The sequence below is a fragment of the Ogataea parapolymorpha genome, chromosome VI (assembly GCF_000187245.1).
Source record: "Ogataea parapolymorpha DL-1 chromosome VI, whole genome shotgun sequence".
NCBI lineage: Eukaryota > Fungi > Ascomycota > Pichiomycetes > Pichiales > Pichiaceae > Ogataea > Ogataea parapolymorpha.
The window spans coordinates 1,408,117-1,426,294 of NC_027861.1; the positions used below are offsets into that span (position 1 = coordinate 1,408,117).

At 47.7% G+C, this 18,178-nt stretch overlaps 13 protein-coding genes across 13 annotated transcripts; 5 read left to right on the top strand and 8 right to left on the bottom strand.

Annotated features, from left to right (window-relative positions):
* Positions 1-2: 2 nt before the first annotated feature.
* Positions 3-1,349, bottom strand: HPODL_01932 (actin; the record flags this gene model as incomplete). The annotated part of the gene is made up of 1 exon (XM_014078463.1): positions 3-1,349. One exon carries the CDS (start codon positions 1,347-1,349, stop codon positions 3-5), a length of 1,347 nt encoding a protein of 448 aa, XP_013933938.1.
* A 291-nt stretch (positions 1,350-1,640) lies between these two features.
* HPODL_01933 (Protein transport protein SEC23) lies at positions 1,641-3,911 on the bottom strand (the record flags this gene model as incomplete). The annotated part of the gene is made up of 1 exon (XM_014078464.1): positions 1,641-3,911. One exon carries the CDS (start codon positions 3,909-3,911, stop codon positions 1,641-1,643), a length of 2,271 nt encoding a protein of 756 aa, XP_013933939.1.
* A 658-nt stretch (positions 3,912-4,569) lies between these two features.
* On the bottom strand, positions 4,570-5,772 carry HPODL_01934 (Class E vacuolar protein-sorting machinery protein HSE1; the record flags this gene model as incomplete). The annotated part of the gene is made up of 1 exon (XM_014078465.1): positions 4,570-5,772. The coding sequence occupies one exon, from the start codon at positions 5,770-5,772 to the stop codon at positions 4,570-4,572; it is 1,203 nt and encodes a 400-aa protein (XP_013933940.1).
* Positions 5,773-6,102: 330 nt separating this feature from the next.
* On the top strand, positions 6,103-7,644 carry HPODL_01935 (Purine-cytosine permease FCY2; the record flags this gene model as incomplete). Its single annotated transcript, XM_014078466.1, has 1 exon — positions 6,103-7,644. The coding sequence occupies one exon, from the start codon at positions 6,103-6,105 to the stop codon at positions 7,642-7,644; it is 1,542 nt and encodes a 513-aa protein (XP_013933941.1).
* A 56-nt stretch (positions 7,645-7,700) lies between these two features.
* On the top strand, positions 7,701-8,345 carry HPODL_01936 (uncharacterized protein; the record flags this gene model as incomplete). The annotated part of the gene is made up of 1 exon (XM_014078467.1): positions 7,701-8,345. One exon carries the CDS (start codon positions 7,701-7,703, stop codon positions 8,343-8,345), a length of 645 nt encoding a protein of 214 aa, XP_013933942.1.
* Position 8,346: 1 nt separating this feature from the next.
* On the bottom strand, positions 8,347-9,258 carry HPODL_01937 (F0F1-type ATP synthase, epsilon subunit (mitochondrial delta subunit); the record flags this gene model as incomplete). Its single annotated transcript, XM_014078468.1, has 1 exon — positions 8,347-9,258. The coding sequence occupies one exon, from the start codon at positions 9,256-9,258 to the stop codon at positions 8,347-8,349; it is 912 nt and encodes a 303-aa protein (XP_013933943.1).
* A 93-nt stretch (positions 9,259-9,351) lies between these two features.
* Positions 9,352-10,275, bottom strand: HPODL_01938 (Protein MAK16; the record flags this gene model as incomplete). Its single annotated transcript, XM_014078469.1, has 2 exons — positions 9,352-10,215; positions 10,264-10,275. The coding sequence occupies 2 exons, from the start codon at positions 10,273-10,275 to the stop codon at positions 9,352-9,354; spliced, it is 876 nt and encodes a 291-aa protein (XP_013933944.1).
* A 133-nt stretch (positions 10,276-10,408) lies between these two features.
* On the bottom strand, positions 10,409-11,011 carry HPODL_01939 (uncharacterized protein; the record flags this gene model as incomplete). The annotated part of the gene is made up of 1 exon (XM_014078470.1): positions 10,409-11,011. The coding sequence occupies one exon, from the start codon at positions 11,009-11,011 to the stop codon at positions 10,409-10,411; it is 603 nt and encodes a 200-aa protein (XP_013933945.1).
* A 49-nt stretch (positions 11,012-11,060) lies between these two features.
* On the top strand, positions 11,061-11,603 carry HPODL_01940 (peptide methionine sulfoxide reductase; the record flags this gene model as incomplete). Its single annotated transcript, XM_014078471.1, has 1 exon — positions 11,061-11,603. The coding sequence occupies one exon, from the start codon at positions 11,061-11,063 to the stop codon at positions 11,601-11,603; it is 543 nt and encodes a 180-aa protein (XP_013933946.1).
* A 105-nt stretch (positions 11,604-11,708) lies between these two features.
* On the top strand, positions 11,709-14,207 carry HPODL_01941 (Endosomal subunit of membrane-associated retromer complex required for retrograde transport; the record flags this gene model as incomplete). Its single annotated transcript, XM_014078472.1, has 1 exon — positions 11,709-14,207. One exon carries the CDS (start codon positions 11,709-11,711, stop codon positions 14,205-14,207), a length of 2,499 nt encoding a protein of 832 aa, XP_013933947.1.
* A 608-nt stretch (positions 14,208-14,815) lies between these two features.
* HPODL_01942 (Peroxisomal membrane protein PEX19) lies at positions 14,816-15,688 on the bottom strand (the record flags this gene model as incomplete). The annotated part of the gene is made up of 1 exon (XM_014078473.1): positions 14,816-15,688. The coding sequence occupies one exon, from the start codon at positions 15,686-15,688 to the stop codon at positions 14,816-14,818; it is 873 nt and encodes a 290-aa protein (XP_013933948.1).
* A 122-nt stretch (positions 15,689-15,810) lies between these two features.
* On the top strand, positions 15,811-16,332 carry HPODL_01943 (SUMO-conjugating enzyme UBC9; the record flags this gene model as incomplete). Its single annotated transcript, XM_014078474.1, has 2 exons — positions 15,811-15,854; positions 15,888-16,332. 2 exons carry the CDS (start codon positions 15,811-15,813, stop codon positions 16,330-16,332), a joined length of 489 nt encoding a protein of 162 aa, XP_013933949.1.
* Positions 16,333-16,393: 61 nt separating this feature from the next.
* Positions 16,394-18,088, bottom strand: HPODL_01944 (uncharacterized protein; the record flags this gene model as incomplete). Its single annotated transcript, XM_014078475.1, has 1 exon — positions 16,394-18,088. The coding sequence occupies one exon, from the start codon at positions 18,086-18,088 to the stop codon at positions 16,394-16,396; it is 1,695 nt and encodes a 564-aa protein (XP_013933950.1).
* Positions 18,089-18,178: the final 90 nt, after the last annotated feature.

The following is an 18,178-nucleotide window of genomic DNA, read 5'->3' on the forward strand; positions in this document are numbered from 1 at the left end:
TACTACAACCTGTTGTGCCAAATACCAATCGGGCCCTTTTCCATGTAGTCCTCGCGCAGGAAGGAGCCCCCGACAGCGTGCGAGTTGAACACCTGTTTTGCGAGTATCTGTGCGCCCAGAAACGAGCAGTCCTCGAATCCGGTCTTTTTCCACTCAGAAAAGTAGTCCGGACGACTCAGTAGCTTGACGTGTTTTGGCACCTGGATTAGGTTCAGGTCCTGAATCATGTTATTTGTGTCGCGGAACGCTCCGCCTTGGGCAGACGTAGCACCCTGTCCGACCACAAAATTGCGGTACAGATGCACCACTAGCGCCTCCTTGAATCCGATGATTTTGCTTGTCTGGCCTACTAGGATCAAATTGTCGTAGCATTCCTGTGCCCTTTTGAGATCTGTGATTTTCGACAGTGTGCGATGGATGGCCGCTCCAATACTCTCAATCAGGTCAGTGCAGCCTTGGAACCGCTCCTTGCCCACGCTCACAACATTACCCTCGCCATCCACAAACGTGTTAGTCTCAAGCTCGCTGTTAGGCTTCGACTCTGCCGCCGCCTTGCCGCTCTTGCGCTTCTCCTTCTCCTTCTCGGCCAGGATTTCCCTGGTCGGCTTGTCGCTCGTCACAATTGCCGCGACGTCCAGTACGCCGTCGTCCTCCTCTTTTTTCTCCACCAGCTGCTCGGCGCCGAAGAACGAGTTCTTGGCGTCCTCCTCACTCAAAACTTCAAAAATCGCTGACCGCTTCAGCATTTCCACCTGATCGCTCGTCAGGTCTGGCAGAATTTTGCCCAATCTATCGTTTATACTGTTTCCGCCCTTGTCGATGATTTTTATTCCCGGAATGTACACCTGGTAGTCCAGGATCGGCGTGATCTCTGTCTTCTCGTAGCCAATGTCAACAACACAAGCATTGGCCAGAGACCCGTACGAGAACATTGAGCACAGCGAGGCAGGCACTATGGAAAAGGCCCCAAATTGCAGAGTTTCAAAAACGTACTTAGTGATCATCTCGATCGTCTCGTTCGACCATCTGTTGGAGGTCTGCACCAGCGTGAAGGCGATGCTGTTGAGGAGCAAAACCGGGTGGTCTTTGAGAATTGAGCGAGCAATACATTTGAACAGGAAATTTAGCCCGTGAACATCGACAATCTCGCCTTTCACAATGGGATACACAGCGAGCGACTCGTCCTGAGGCTTGATGGTGTAGTACGCTGTGTCCTGTGCATTTTTGTATACTTTCGTGGGAATACTGTACGCAGGCGGACTAAGTACATCCTCAATCCCAAATCGCACGAGCGTATTCTGCGAGCCCGGCTGGACTATCAGGAAATTGTCCTCTCTAAACGAAGGCATAAGACTATATTTATTTTATTTTCATTTTTGGAAAATGCGTATTCGATTTTTCCTCCCCAAAGATTACCCGGCGACACAGCACTATATAAACCGCCCCGTCGCCGAAAAATATTTTTTCATACTTACCTTGGGAGATCACAGGAGATCATGAAGTCCTTGTGATCGGGCCTGTCCAGTTTGCTTTGCACATACCTGCTGCTGGCAGGCTCGCCAGCTCTTCCCTTCGGAGGAGTGTGGGTCTCATAATTTTTGATATACACTTACAAAGTTTCAGCTTGCTGAATTTTGTATCTAGGTCGGCTTCACCACCGCGTTATTGACGTGTTCCATGAACGTTTGTAAACTCACGTCGTCGGTGAGGATCACGGCGCCGCTGTCCGTCTGGCCGTTTGCCAGAATGTGCAAGTCGTCGCCGTTTTTGTACGACGTTGTTGGGTTCAGCTTCGACATCAAAAACCTCGCCTGCGACCCGCCTTCCTCGGTGTCGATAAATCGCGGCAGTGGGAACCGGTCAACAAGGATGTCTGCAGCTTCCACCCGAGGCTGATTCAGGAACTCCTTGAAGTACTCGTAGTCCGGCAGGTCTTGGTACCCCTGTCTTCTCCACTCTGCTATTTGGGAGCCATGGAATATTAATAGATGGAAAAACGTGTCCAGGAGCAGGATCCTGTCTGGTCTGATCGACAGCGAATCCAACAACACTGGCTCTGGCTCTTTCTCGATCTCAAACGATGTCAACGTCGGCTGAATCATGATGAGCGAGTTCATGCACTCCTCCGTCAGGAAACAGTGTCTGTAGAACGCCGTTTCGTCCGGCGACGAGTTGAAGATTTGGATGAAATTGGACCGTCTCAGATGGTACATGAACTGCGGAAAGAGGTTCAAATTCTGAGACAGCACCAACGACCGCGGATCGCCCACTTTGTAGGTTCCAAACTTGGAACACAGGTCCACCAAAATCTTGTCGCACCACCGAATGGCGTCCGTGGAGTTGTCTCTCAGCACCTTATACAGTGCTTCACGAGCAACCAGCACAGCGGCAGCCTCCTGGTCGAAAAAGTCAATCAAATTCTGTCCCGGTTGCAGACTTGGCTGGTGACTGGTGGTCACATGCAGTCTACGCGTGCCGTCCGAATGCTGGTAGCTGGTGATAAATTGTATGATCCCGAACGGTTGGCTAACCTCAATGACAGGCTCGAAATACACACCGTAGGTCGAATGCACAGAGACTCCGCCTAGCTTCCACGTGTCCGTCCCGCCCACGCCAATCTCCTTGTCCGCCACAAACGGCGTCTTGTGCTTGAGCGCGGTCACGTGACCGACAATACCACTGAGCTTGAGGTTATTTGTGGTTTTGATCTCGAGCGTGGCGTTGAGGCCGAACTCGAGCGTGCCTGCGGGTGTGCGGTTGAAGAATCTTTGCAGAGACTGTTTAAAAATGGCCGTCGAGAACCCGTCGCTCTGGATCGCCGTGCCTCCCGATCTGTGCATGAGACACTCCATTTCGGCAAGGCCGACCTGGTCGTAGGAGCCGACAAATATGTCCACTGTGTGGCCTGCTTTGGACGCGATGGCTGCCAGCTCTTCGTAGAATTTTGCCGATTTTTTGTATTGCTTGAGCATGGCCGGGTCTTTTTGCAGATCGCTGTGCGATCTGATTGGATTTTTCAAAGCGGTGTCCACGATTTTGCCCGGGCCGTATGTGCAGGGGCCTCCCGTAAACAGCATCAAACGGGCACCAGACTTGGCGAACGTGGACGAGAGCAGGTTGATGGCCACGTTCAACGCAGCTCCCGTGGCACGCTGGTTCCTATGGTATTTCTCGACAGGGAACGAGTCTGGGGTAAGCGACTCAATTAAAGTGGTGAGTTGAAACTCGCACATGGCCAGCTGCTGGATGAACCTGCTGGCAGGGTTTAGCGGCATTTCAGGCTGATTCTGGACGGGTCTCCTGTGCGCTTTGAGGTCTCCAGAAAGCACGCCCAGAGTTTTCTCTATTTGGTCTGCATTATAGCTTTTCTGCCCATTAAAACAGTAGCTCGAGCTCGAGTCCTGATGGCCGATCTCGTGGACGTTGACATTTTTTCCAAACGTGATAAAGCCAACCAGGGCATCTGGAGGAATCAAGTTCATTGCCACCAGCAGGCTTTCCTTCAGGGCAGCGAGGTTTTCTGGTTCCAGGCACAGATCCACGACAAAAAGGAACACATAGGGCTGCTGGGTGGCCAGCGGCGGCAATATGTACTCGTAATTGACGGCTTCGGGACGAGCTTCGAATGGCAGGTCGGCGAGCTCATGAGCAAACTGGTTGCGCAGCCGACATAGCGAGCATGTCCACGTTCTGCTCTGCAGGTCAGGCTGACAGTACGGGTTCAGCAGCGCCCGGCACCCACGACAGGAGATGGGAGGTCCATTTAACAAGAGTGGACTCTCCATAGGTCTGAGCGGCTGGTACAGACAAGAGAACGGCACGACGTAGTTTTTGGCGTCGTTCTTAGACTGCGGCAGCGCGTTCCACGCAAACCGCAGCCCCGTCAAGTCTTCGTACGCTTCAAAAGACATGCAACTCGGGGACAACAAATGCCAGCTGTATTGGCGTATGTTTTTTGAAAAAAAATAAGATCGGTCTGGGGAGTAAATAATATTAAAAATAAATCAGCTTTATTTATGATCGAGCAGCTAGAGCACGAGTCGCTGGGAGAGCTGGTGACGGACATTTTGAAACGTGAGTGGCCGCCAGGGGAGATCTTTGTGGTCGATCTGGCTCCAGATCTTGCCCAGCCAGTCCATCTGCCGCGGCTAAGTGTCGCACAGCTCAAAATATACTCCAGGGTCAGATACGTGTGTGTGCAGCAGTTCAGAATGCACACACTGGCTGCTATTTTGGCTTCGTTGCAGTTTGAGCCGTGTGCAAGCGTTGTGTTGCACGGACTCTGGGAACAGCTTTCTGTGGTGTACTCAGAGATCCTCACCACTCCGGAGCCGTCGTACGTCTCCGAATTTAGCGAGTACAAACTGTCGATCGTTGTTCTTGTGCTATACAAACTGCAGATGTTGAGTGAGAGTAAAAAGGTGGTTCTAAGCGATGGTGCCGCAGTTGTGGAACGGTTGGGCGCCATTTTTGTCTCGAAAAACGACACCCTCGACGACGTGAAGAGGTTCAGGGTACAGAATCTCGTGTCGGTTGAGCAATTGGCTAGTCAATATGGAATGAGTTTCTCTAAAAAGGCGGAGATTGAATCTGGTACTGGCTCTGCTGGGGATTGAACCCGAACGTGGTCGGATTCGGTGACGGCAGCGGCTGGCTATTTTTCGCCTCCCTCAGCAGCTGGTGGTACAGCTCGACACTCGCGTCGACGTTTTTCTGCATACTTTGCAGCTCCAACACCTTCAGCTTGTACAAATCCAATATTTGGCGCAGAGTTTCTCTTGTTTGGCTGAGCTGGTCGAGCTTGCCCGGGATCTGGTCTCTAATCAATATGCTTTCGAACTCCTGGCTGGAGATCGGCTGCGAGGCCACTCGCGTCTTCAGATCGATCAGTTTTGACAGCAGCACCTCCACGTTGAACGAGTTATCCAGTAGCGTCACCAGCTCAGCTAACTCGCGCTCTGTGGCCTGCGGAACCTTCTCGACGTAATTCACAGGCACAATGCCCAGGTTTCCGTTCAGACAGCCTCGAATCCAGTCGTCGTTGACCTTCTCAACCACGACGATGATGTCATCTTTCTTGAACGATAGCGTGTCGTCGTCGTTCGACTGCAGATCATACAAAGCACGCACCTTTTCTGGGGCCGGAACTGGGGCAGGGGCTGGAGCTTGGGCGTATTCTGGCGCGGCAGAAGGCACGTTCAACGGCTGCTCAGCCACGGACGTGCTCTGGCGTTCGCTGAACGGCGGGCCCGTCTCCCTCAGCGACATCTCAATCGCCTTGCTAAGCTCCTCGTCCTCCTCGCCACCAGCAGGCTTCGGAGTGCCATCAACCTCAGAAACAGCCTGCTGGCACAAATACAGATACTTCTTCTGAAGCTCCTTGAAACTGTCCTCCATCGCACGCAGCGACTCGTCGCCCTTGAAACTCTTGCTTAGCTTGTAGATCTCCTTGATGACAGCGTACTTGATGGAATTGTGCATTTTCGGGTCGTTCACCAGCTTGACAAGGTAATTGTTGACGAAAGACCGCTTGGCGATCTGGCCGCGCATCATGGCGCCGCAGTTCTCGGCCAAAAAGTCCAACAGCGACACACTGCGCAGAATAACGTTGGCGTTGTTGGATTCCAGCTTGGTTTTGATGATGTTGACAGACTCCTCGATGTTGGTGTCGGCGTCGCTCTTGACGATGTCGACGACGTCCAGCAATAGCCCGAAATCGTCCTCGGTCAGCTCGGCCGACGTGGCCTTGTCTATGCTCTCTTTCAAGGACATGCAAATAAAGTGAATATAAAACGGTATCCACATCTCTGCACCGTTTTTGCTACCCGCTTGCCGAGGCTCGCATCATTATCCGCACCCGTGCACCAGCACGGGAAGTGCCGTCCGAGGCGTGCCGCGGACCCTTGTTCTTCGCCGAGTGTGCAGCCTTTTAGATAACGCTGCGGCTGCAGCTTGTTGTTAGGCAGATATCAGATAAAGGAAGGCCGTATGGCTTTCTGCATTGTTCGGCGCGCAGCCTGCATTGTCTGTTGGCCGCATGTCATCTTGGGAAAAAAATTTTCTATATAAACGAACGTTATCTGCCCGTTCAATCAGCACAAAATGGCCCCAGACCCTGAGAAGAAGATCGACGAGTCGCTGAGCGACGAGCCTTTCGTCCAAGAGACCTCCGAGGTGGAGAAGACCAGACTCTCTGGCTTCTACGCCAACATCATGAGCATGTTCCATGGTGAAACGAGAGGCATTGAAATGATTCCCGTGCAAGAAAAAACCCAAACCTCTCTTTGGACCTGTGCGTCCATGTGGCTCTCGGCCAACATGGTGATCGCCACTTTCAACATTGGATGTTTGTCCTATGGTGTTTTTGGCCTTGACTTTGGAACCTCTGTTCTGGCCATTATTTTCTTCAATCTCTTGGGTGCCATTCCAGTGGCCTTCTTCTCTGTCCACGGAGCCAAATTTGGTCTCAGACAGATGGTGCTTTCGAGGTACCTTGTCGGAGATATTGCCATGCGGATTTTCGCCTTCATCAACGTCGTTGCCTGCGTTGGTTGGGGTGCCGTGAACATTATGGCTTCTGCCCAGCTGCTCAACATCGTCAACAACCATGCTCTACCAGCGTGGGCCGGGTGTTTGATCATCATCATCCTGACCATTATCGTCACCTTTTTCGGCTACAACGTCATCCACGCGTACGAGAAATGGTCCTGGATCCCTAACGTTGTCGCTTTCATCGCCATCATCGCCAGACTGTCCATCGACGATGTCTTCGTGGCGGGCATTCCTAACGACGACGGAACTTATACTACCTGGGGCTCCGGCGAAACTTTCGCCGGTAGCGTGCTCTCCTTTGGAGGTACCATTTTCGGATTCGCTGCCGGATGGACCACATACGCCGCCGACTACACTACCTACATGAAGCCAAACTCCAACCCATACAGAATCTTCTTCTCTGTGCTGGGTGGCCTGTGTCTTCCTCTGATTTTCACCATGATTCTGGGTGCTGCTGCCGTCACCGGTATCAAGACCAACCAGACCTACGCCGATTTGTACAGCGAGTACTCGGTTGGTGGACTGGTGTACGCCATTCTTGTCGAGCACTCGCTTCACAGGTTTGGAGAATTTTTGTGTGTGCTGCTTGCTCTCTCGACCGTCTGCAACAATCTGCCAAATATGTACTCCATCGCTCTAGGAGCCCAGGCTTTCTGGTCGCCTTTGGCCAAAGTGCCAAGAGTCGTTTGGACTGTTGTTGGAAACTGTCTTACCCTTGCCATTTGTATCCCGGCATACTACCACTTCGAATCTGTTGTTGAGAACTTCATGAACATCATTGGATACTACCTGGCTATCTACGACGCCATCTCCCTTTCTGAGCACTTCTTCTACCTGAAGGGCTTCAGCGGCTACAACATGGAGATCTACAACAATAAGAAGCTTCTGAATCCAGGATACGCCGGTGCGTTCGCTTTCTGCTGCGGTGCTGCAGGTACTGCCATCGGCATGGACCAGACCTGGTACGCCGGTGTCATTGGAAGAAAAATCGGAAAGTTCGGTGCAGAGATCGGTTTCGAGCTTGCCTTCGGTTTCGCCTTCATTGCCTACAACGTCACCAGACCTTTAGAGAGAAAATACTTCGGTCGCTAGTTTCGCTCCGAAATAATTTAATTAGCCCGAATATATTTAATTTTTTATTTTAAAGTATGCCTCCTGAAGATCTTGCTGCTGACGGCAAATCGGGGCAGCCCCTGTATAACCAGGATATAAATGTCATCAACACAGAGAATTATGGAGCCCTGTATCGTCTGGTGGACGATCTGGCGGAAGTGTTGAATGAGAACGCCAAGCTAAAACAGGATATATGGACACAGACAGATCAGATCTCTACGTCACTGAATGCTAATTATCAGGGCCTGTTTCCAACAGAGGACGAAAGCAGGTTCAAATACCGCAATTTGAAACCCATTGACGAAACGCAACTGGATTCTCCTTCGCCGAAAACTAGGCGAATCAAAGAACTCAGGCTGGAGAATCAGCAACTGGCAGAACTTCTGATAAGCAGGAAAAAATACAACCAAGAATTGCGTGACACTGTTGATGAATCAGAGGAAGATCTCCTAAACATTCTGGAGGTTCTGTCTCAAAAATGTATCGAACTGAACAAGCAACAGCTCGAGGACCAGAAACGCTACAGCGAACAAATTCTCATTAAGAAACAGCAGATGCACGCCAAATTCCTCCAGTTGGCAGAGATGGACGAAAAATTCAAACAGCTATACTCTCTTTTCAACCAACTGCGCACGTATTTGGACGAGAACGTTGACCTACAAATTGCTCACAGACCATAATTCATTCGCTTATCACATCGCTTACAAAATACGACTTCCCGGCAGCAGGCTTGCTCATCATACTGGCGACGTTTGCAAAATCGTCGCTTGTCTGCAATTCGTCCTCCCAGACCATCGGAACAGCGCCGCTTTTAACCAAAGCGTCGCGCGAAGTTTGCCATGAAAAGCGCACCATGGAGTTCCATCCAAACACGGGGTGCACGTTCGAGTTGAGCCACTGCGACGTGCGCGGGTCGGAAGGGTAGCCAGACCCCCAATCTGCTCCGTCAGCCAGATAGTACAAACTGCAGTCCCTGGTCACCTTAGCCACAATTGACGCTGTCGACACGATAGGGAACAGACTATCGGCCTTTTTGGTAACTGTCACTTTTATCCCTGGAAATCTACTGCTCAGTTTGCGCTGGTACGAGTCAGGTGGCCCAACAGTGTCAACGTATACTTCTTTTAGATTGACCTTTTGGTCCAAAACTCCCTGAATCAGCTTGATCGTCGCGTCATGTGCTTGCTCGTTGAGGTTAATATTTCCAATTAGCCTTGGCTTGAGCATTTCGCTCGAAATATCTCGCGCGGTCATTGTCGTGGTGGCCCATCCGACGTTCTGACACAAATCTCCGTCTGGCTCGATGATGGATTTCATCAGCTGGTCTCTTCTTTCCACCGTGAGGGTCTTGGAGTCTGCAAATCCATACACGGACTTGAGATCGCTGGAATAATCTTTCAAACAGTACGCGATTCCATAAACCATGGGTCCTAAAACAGGGCCTCTTCCGGCCTCGTCGACTCCCAAGATGACCGGCTCATTGGGCGATTCGAGCACTTTCACTGGCACAGGCGACCGATATGTGTGGGTTGTGTTGCTTATTGGAAGCGGGACCGACGGAAGTCGCAGATTTTCAAAAAGACTGGTCTCCATACGCGTTGGACAAAAAATAAAAAAAACCTGCCAAATTATTTAATTAGTACTCCAAGTCGATCCTTCTATTATGCCATCTTCTTACTATACTGTTCATGCCGCTATATTGGTCATAGGTTCCTCCTCGTATTCGATCTCAATCCGAGGCCTCTTTCTCTTTTTCTGAGGCTCATCCTGGTCCTCATCCTCGTCTTCAGAATCGCTCGACGACGCGTCCGAGCCATCTTGCAACCATTTTTGCAGATCTTCCATGTCGACCATCTCGTCCTCATCGTCCTCTGCCTCGACGTATTCCACCTCTCCAACATCCGATTCATCTTCTTCGTCGGTCTCTAGCTCGATTTCGTCGTTCGAGTCGAAATCAGACTCTTCCTCCTCGTGCTCCTCGACCTTGCCTAGCACCTTCTTCCATATCTTGGAATCAACATTCAGAGGCTGGTCACCATATGCACCGGACTTTAGACGTTCTAGCAATTCCTTCTCAATTGCCTTCTCGATACGTGCAGCAGCCAAAGCCTTGCGCTCTCTCGTTTGTTCTCTCCTCTTGACTTTTGGCTTCACTCCAACATAGTGTCTCTCGTCCTCTCGAAGAGCCAATCTTCTTTCTGTGATAGCAACTTGCGTCAGTCTGGTGAGTCTCTGCTTGCACTTGTGTATAAGGAATTTGTTCCAGTAGAGCAAATGGTCATCCACTTGCTTCAATGCCTTTTTGTAGTCTTTGCTCAGCTTGATTCTTTCCCATAAATACTTTGGTGTGTGCGCTCTCTCTGCAGTCTTGATGTACAAATACAACTTTCCATCCACGTTCTTCACGGTTGCGTATCGGGCATTCGCAAGCGGACATGATTGACGGTTGCACAAGCCGCTAACATTATATTCGTTTCTGCAAAAGTTCTGATCTTTGGTCGTTTTGATCTTAAATGCACAGAACTGCTGGTTGATGACCTGCCAGATGACCTATCGGGTTAGCTTGAGGGCTTGAACGAGACAACTCGCTATACTTACTTCGTCAGACATATTTTCCTATGAGGTTCTTATCCTAGATAAAAAATTTTATATTTTCCTAAAAATTTTTTTTTTAGCCATCACCCGTGCACCACAAATCAAACAAAAAAAGCCAATAGCACCTGCCAAATTTATAACCATCTGATCATTGCAGTTTCTCCCGTAAACTCATGAAAGTGTCGTAATCCAAAGTCTCCTTAATCCCTTGGTACCTAGTAAGCTCTATGTCGGCCTCTTCCCAGTTGGTTTGATAGTAGCCCGCTTTCTGAACAAGGTGTTGCAACGTCTCCTCTTTTGTCCATCCTTGCTCCGTGGCAACCTCGGGCAAAAATGTAGCAGACCTTTTACCATTGACCAGAATTCTGATTCCGTGTTTGCCCAATTCCCAGTCAAGAGCATCTTTTCCGGTCTCAAAGTTCTTGAGCAGTGTCACAGAACACGAGAGCTTTGGTAATTCCCGTAGAGTTATAGGCTCAAATCTTGGATCCTCTAGAGCAGCAATCAGAGCGTATTCACGAACACCGGCAGGTAGCGTTAGATCGCTAAAGTTCCCAATACATCCACGCAAAACCTTATCGTTTCCCTGCTTTATGTTCCACGTAACAAATAAAGGGCACTTTTCGGTCACCACATTCGAGTCGTTTTCCAGAGTAAGCTTCCACTTGGAGAACGGAATTGGGTCCGTTTTGTGCAATTTTGAGTACAGAGTCTCAAATGCGTAGGCCGTATACGTTTTAACTGAACTCATAATAAATATCCGAGCCACAATTAATTTATCATCTATTTTTTTTTCCACGATGTCCGCCATCTCCAAGACTCTGAAGACCACGCCTTCCAGCCAAGTTCTGAGCGTTGCTGCCGGCTGTTTCTGGGGTGTTGAGTATCTCTACAAGAAGCATTTCAAAGACCAGATCATTGATACAAAGGTTGGTTACGCTAACGGAACTGCCTCAAACCCCGACTACAAACTGGTTTGCACTGGATCCACTAATCATGCAGAGACTTTACAAGTTTCCTTCGAGCCTTCCAAGGTGTCCTACAGAACACTAGTGGATTTCTTCTTTGTGATGCACGACCCAACGACTGTTGACGCCCAGGGCCCAGATATCGGCACCCAGTATCGTTCTGCCATCTTCACTCATAGCGAAGAGCAAGAAAAAATAGCCAAGGAAGCTCTGGAGTACGCGCAGAAAAAGTGGTACCCTAACGACAAGATTGTTACTAAAATCGAGCCAATCAAAACGTTTTGGGACGCTGAAGAGTACCACCAGCAGTACTTGATCAAAAATCCAGAGCGCCACCTGTGCCCTACACATTTCATCAGAACGACTCCAAAATAAAGCTAAAATAAATTTAGGAACATCCGTACACCGGATTGTAGCGATACTGTAAAATACGCTTAAAAGCGATAGGAAGTAGTCAAAATTATTTAAGTGCAATCCGTAATGGTTGCGAAAAATGTGGCAGTGAGCCTCCAGGAGCAGCAGAAAGCGCTCGAGGATGCGACGACAGTGATCCGTCAGCAGATCTCGCTCATGAAAAAGTGTCTGGCCACGAAGAACAAGTTCATGGACGCCCTCAAGCACGCTTCGACCTTTCTCAACGAATTGCGGACCGGTGTGCTTTCTCCAAAGCAGTACTACGAATTGTACATTATGGTCTTTGATGGACTGGAAATCTTGGCCGAGCACCTGAAAACTAACCATCCAAATAATCACCTAGCAGATTTATATGAATTGGTACAATATGCTGGCAATATCATACCCAGATTGTATTTGATGATAACTGTGGGAACAGTGTATATGTCGATTCCGGATGCTCCGCTCAAGGAGATCATGAAGGACATGATGGAGATGTGTCGTGGTGTGCAGCATCCAATTCGTGGTTTGTTTTTACGGTACTATCTTTCGCAGAGGACTAAGGATCTACTGCCTACAAAGTTTGTTTCGGACAAGGAGGAGTCCACAGGCGATCTCAATGACTCAATTCAGTTTATTATCACAAATTTTGTGGAAATGAACAAGCTTTGGGTCAGACTGCAACATCAAGGACATTCTTCTGAGCGCAATAAGAGAACTATGGAGCGCAAAGAGCTTCAGATTTTGGTGGGCTCAAACCTGGTGCGTCTGTCTCAATTGGAAAACATTGACAAGACGTACTACAAAGAACACATTTTGCCAGTCTTGCTGGAACAGATCATTCAGTGTCGGGATGTCATTGCCCAAGAGTATTTATTGGATGTCATTATTCAAGTATTTCCCGATGAATTCCACCTGGCCACTCTGGAGAATTTCTTCAACGCCACACTGAGCTTAAATGATCAGGTAAGCTTGAAAACTATTCTCATCACTTTGATTGATAGATTGATAGATTTCAAACAGCGGGAATCCGACGACGACTTCTTTGAGCAGTTCAAAGCTCTAAATCTCACAGACATTTTTGATAAGTTTATTGATTTTATCAATAAACTGAATGAGCTCAAACCGGACTTGTCGAGTGAGGATTTCTGCCTGATACTAGAAGGAATATGCCGTCTTTCCATTACATACTATCCTGAAAACTTTGACAACGTCAACTGCGTTTACAAATATGCTGCCGAAAAATTCAGGGAATCGGGAACAAACGACTCTTCGGCACAAAGCCACTGGAAATCTCTGCTTCTGGTGCCAATGTCCGGATACTCTAGCATCAAGTCTATCCTCAAACTTGATTCCAGCTATCTGGACTTTTTCGCATTGCAGAAACCAGTGGTGAGAAAATCAGCCAGTCTCGATATTATTGACTGTTTATTGGTTAATGATGTCAAATTGACGACGGAAGAAGAAGTCAACAAGATTTTAGAAATTCTGAAGAACCTGATCACCGCTGACGATGACCCTACTGCCAAGGATCTGGGTTTGACTCAGAAAACAGCACAGAACCAGGCCATCTTTGGTTTGGACTCGTCGCCGGACGAAGAACAAGATTCACTCGAGGTCACTCTCCAGCAAGAGAAGCTGGCCAAATTCTTGCATTTGATCTACAACATTGATCCGTTCAAGCATTTTGAGCTGCTGGGAGAATCGAGAAAGTACTTAAGTCTAGGGAAGTCAAAGGTGAAGTACACTTATCCTACACTTGTATTCATTGTTCTCAAACTTGTGAGAAAGCTTCACTTGTTGAAGAAAATTGAAACCAGAGAGGACAGAGCTAAAATCTCGCACTTTTTCCAGTTCATCACGGGAGTTATCAGCGAGATGAATGAGCTAAACATCAATCCGAGCCTGAGATTAAACCTCAATTTGGTGACCGCACAACTAGCGGACGAAGTGTCGCTTGTGGATGTATCGTACGACTTCTTCATTGAATCATTTGTGCTTTACGAACAAAGCCTGGTGGATTCCCGTGCGCAATACCAGAGTCTCATCACAATTATCAACAAATTGATGGAGTCCACGAAGATGATTGAGCTAAACATGGACAACTTCGACAAACTGATCACCAAGTGCGCTCTTTACGGATCCAAACTATTGAAAAAAACAGACCAATGCCGGGCCGTGTACCTTGCTTCACATCTTTGGTGGGTTACGCAGGAAGTGGACGAGTCTACAATAACACACATTTCTTTGAAAAAAGACGAAAAAAGAGTTCTTGAGTGTCTCCAAAAAGCACTTCGGGTGGCGGACAATATTCTGGACGCTAGGGCCTCACTGGAGTTATTCATTGAGATTCTTAACCAATCACTATACTACTTTATTCACGGTAACGACATGGTTACCGTGAAGTACCTAAACGGACTGATTGAATTGATTGATAGCAACTTCAAGACCGCAAGCAAAGAGCCCGCTACTGACAAGTCCAGCCTTGAAGCGACGTACAAGCACTTTGATCGGACATTGAAGTACATGAACGAACAGCGGGCGATCGACGAAAGGTTCAAGGAGATCCGGCTTTCCTTTGATTGACTTACCCGGTGCCGTGCCAGGGCTACATAACGAAGGATCTAGAAAAAAAAAACCTAGCTATAAAAGAAAAAAATTTTGTGAAATATTTTCCTTGCAAAGTGTTTCTTCAGTAGAAGAGTTGCATGAAATGGTATGAGACTATCATGACTGCTTAGTGATGAAAACCGAGTTCTTCTTTCCCAATCTTATTGCGACGATGACGACAGGGTTTAGAAACGCTCTAGGGTCTGAATATGGGTCACTTTTGCAAGTGATTCATTTTTCTTTCCCGTTACTCTTACTCGTTTTTGCGAGTATTTGTGGAGCTTTTTACTTGCCAGTAATTTACATTTCTGACCAGCAGTTTATGATCAAGTCTTATGTACTTGGAAAGTCTGCCATTTGATGCAACGCACCATTCTATTGCAGGTGTCATTGGGACAAAATGATGAAAAGTTACCATAAACATTCGCAGTTTCCTCGGTAGATGCACACCCACAGGAGGGGCGAACCCAAAAATCTCTCCTGGTGCATTCGTGACCGCCCTAACTTCCTTGGATGTCTGATTTGTCCTAATGGCACTTGCAATAGTCTTGGGGTGTTTCTAAGGGTTTAGAAACTTTTCAAGACTATGTTTGTTTGCATGTGTCTTCCAGTTCTTTGTTGATATCCTCTGGGATATCGTTGTCGTCCAGCTCCAGTTCGGAGTTTCCTCCGAAATTCAGGAACTTTAGGTCGTCGTTAAGTAATTCCTTCGGAGGCATTCCTAATTCTTGTAACTCCTCCAATTTGGTGTTGATGATATCTTTGTTTTTCTTATCCTCGTGGTCGGGGAGGTCGAATGTGCTGATGATTTCTTTGATCACGGCGTATTGTTGCTGATACTTTGAGTAATTCTCGTCCTGTTGATTTTCAGGGTTTTCGAGCCAGGCCGGGAATTTCTGGTATAAGTCGTTTAATGGCTCGTACAAGACATTTTTGGACGACAATTTCTCCAACATCTCGACCAATAAATTGCCAACGTCCTCGACTCCCCCATTTTGCCCGTCTAATCCTTTCAGATCTAAATTAAGATCAAGCGACTTGAGCAAACTTGTAATCAGTTCGTCGTTCCCGTCTTCTTCCTTTATGGATTTGTCTACTTGCTCTCCGCTCTCTTTGAGCCGGTTTATCGTTTCCGAAATCACGTCCTGGAAATTGTTCTTCGTAGCCGGCTGAGGGGACGACGACCCGCTGTTCTGTTTGCCAATATCGTCCAGAAAACTACCGAGATTCTTCGAGAGATCGGGGTCCTGAGCACCTATTTCCTTCAATAGTTTGCCGAACAGCTCTTTATCGTCCAAATTGGGCTCTTCGTCCGGTGCGGTCGTGAGCTCCTGATCTTGCTTCAGCGTTGCTCCGGGCGGCTTGCTCAGAATTTCGTCGTCGAAGTCATCGAGCAAGTCATCCAGATCGTCGAGATCGTCATCTGAATAATGTGTTTCGGGTTTTTTCTCGCTCATTTATGCTTAATGAGAGCGTTCCAAGGTAGTCTTAATCTTGCCTAAATAGATAGACGAGCAGTGTTTAAAATGACAGAGTATTTCTACACTGCCAAATAGAAAATAAATAAAGTAAATTAAGCATGGCTGAAAGAAACCTCCGAACTGAGCGCATACAACAGGAAAGGTAAGTACATTTGTTGCCGGCAGCTAACAATAGAAAAAACTGGAGAAAAGACCATCCGTTTGGTTTTTATGCGAAGCCCATGAAGGCTCCTGATGGATCACTAGATCTACTCAATTGGACGGCTGGAATCCCTGGAAAATCAAATACACTGTGGGACAACGCCACTTACCCGCTTACCATCATATTCCCTGAAGAATACCCTGCCAAGCCTCCAAAAGTCAAGTTTCCAGCTGGCTTTTACCATCCAAATGTCTATCCATCGGGTACGGTGTGTCTGTCGATATTGAACGAAGAACAAGATTGGCGGCCCGCCATTTCCCTGAAACAAATATTGCTGGGTGTCCAAGAACTACTTAATACACCAAACCCTGATTCTCCTGCGCAGGAACCTGCCTGGAGACTTTACACCAAGGACCGTGTCGCATACGAGAAAAAGATCAGGGAACAGACCAAACGGTATGCCAATCCAGACAAATAATCAAGTCATAATCATCTGAATAGATGGGCCCTAATACAAACAATACGATGTCATTAAATGTCTATTTAGCTTCGCCCTCTTTGTACTGAATAAATCTTTCCAAATTCTGAAATGCTTCTTCGGATAGGGCCTTTAGTTGAGGTTCGCTGTTTTTGTCTATAGCCTTGTATATCTTTTTGTAATGAGGCAGATTATCTTTAAAAAGTTGGTGAAGTCCACCTTCGTGGTAAATTGGCTTGTTGTATGGATAGTCGTCATCGAAGAGATCGAATATGGAATTAATCGAATCCACAAGAACCGTCTCGATCAAATACTGGTGTTTTTTGCGCAGGTCTCCCAATCTGGTCGAGTTGTAGTATGTTATAGGCTCCACGAAATTCTTGTCCACAATAAATTTAGTGATGCTAGTAGTTAGCTCCAAATCGTCGGAATGCTTGCCAATTTTAGTCAAAATATGCAAGAGATGGCCTGTGATCTGGGCCGAAACGGGAGTAATTTCACCCAGTTGCAATGCAAAATTCAACAGCACCTCTGCAAGCGGTCTAAGCTCGTCTGCAGGCGTGATTTCAGAGGAAACTTCCAAATATCCGAGATACAGATTGATGGTCTCCAGATCTGGCTCCTCGAGCTTCTGTGAAAGCTGCTGCAACACGGCTGGTCTCACGAAATTGACCAGCTCAATTACACTCTCCGGTGTCTCATTCCTGTAAAAGCACAAGATATTTGTCAAGCACAGCAGCACTTTGACGCTGCAGAACTCGAAAACGACTCTTAGGAAGGGAACCACGTGTGACTCGATCATACCCGAAATCTTGGTACTAACAGGCTCTTCCTGGCCCTTAATTTCGGCAATGGTGGCAAAAATGTCAAGGACGAGTTCGTAGACCTTGATACTGCTTTCATCCCGGGAGTTCGCCTCTGCCACCTTATTGGCGACGGCAAGCAAACTATCAGCAATCTGTATGGTCTGGTTGTCGTCAAGCCCATTTGAAAACTCCAGAGTTTGGAAATGCAAGCCAATAAGGTACACCTTGGACAAATCGTTTGACAGATTGAGTCCTGAGAGAATCTGTTTGATATTCTCATCCTGAGAAAACGCTTCGATAAATGGGGCAGAGATCGTAGACAGGTCGTACAGGAATTCCAGAGCTGACAACGTCAGTTTGGTTGTATAATTGCGCTCAATAAGGACAATAATGAACTTTAGTATGTCGTTGGAGACAAGTTTCGGAAGAACGTCCGAATGAAACATCTCTGTGGAGATCTCAAGGCAAAGAGAGCCCAGACAAGCAATTATATTCTCAATGTAGTCGAACAGCAGGCCGCGCTGTTCTGCAGAAACCTTGTCATCCTTGACATGCTCGATGGAAACGCTTGCTTTTTTGAAAGCGTCCTCGAGAACCGTCCAAATGTCCGATCTCCATAGAAAAACGCTCAAATCATACCCTTCCTCAATGATCAGGTTACGCAAAAGACCAAACGATTCCACGACCACCTCATCGCTGGAGTCATGCACAAGTTTGGTCAATAGCGTGCGAACAAGGTCGTTTTTCAAGAACAATTTGCGAATCTCTGGGTCAGTATCGCATAAGGTATTAATAGCCCCGACAGCCATCGAACGGTCGTTCACAGCATCCGATTTCAACTTATCTAGCAACGGCGCAATTTTCTGAAACTCCTTGTCGTCCTTAGAAGCTCCGGGCTTGCGTTGAGCAGCCAGTTTGGCACTTCTGGATCTCTTCTTGAGCTTACCCATATTTTTAAAATTTTTTTGCTTATGTCAGAAGGATGACTGAACTAAAGCACCACCTTCAGCGACTGAACAATGCATGTGTAAAGATGCCAC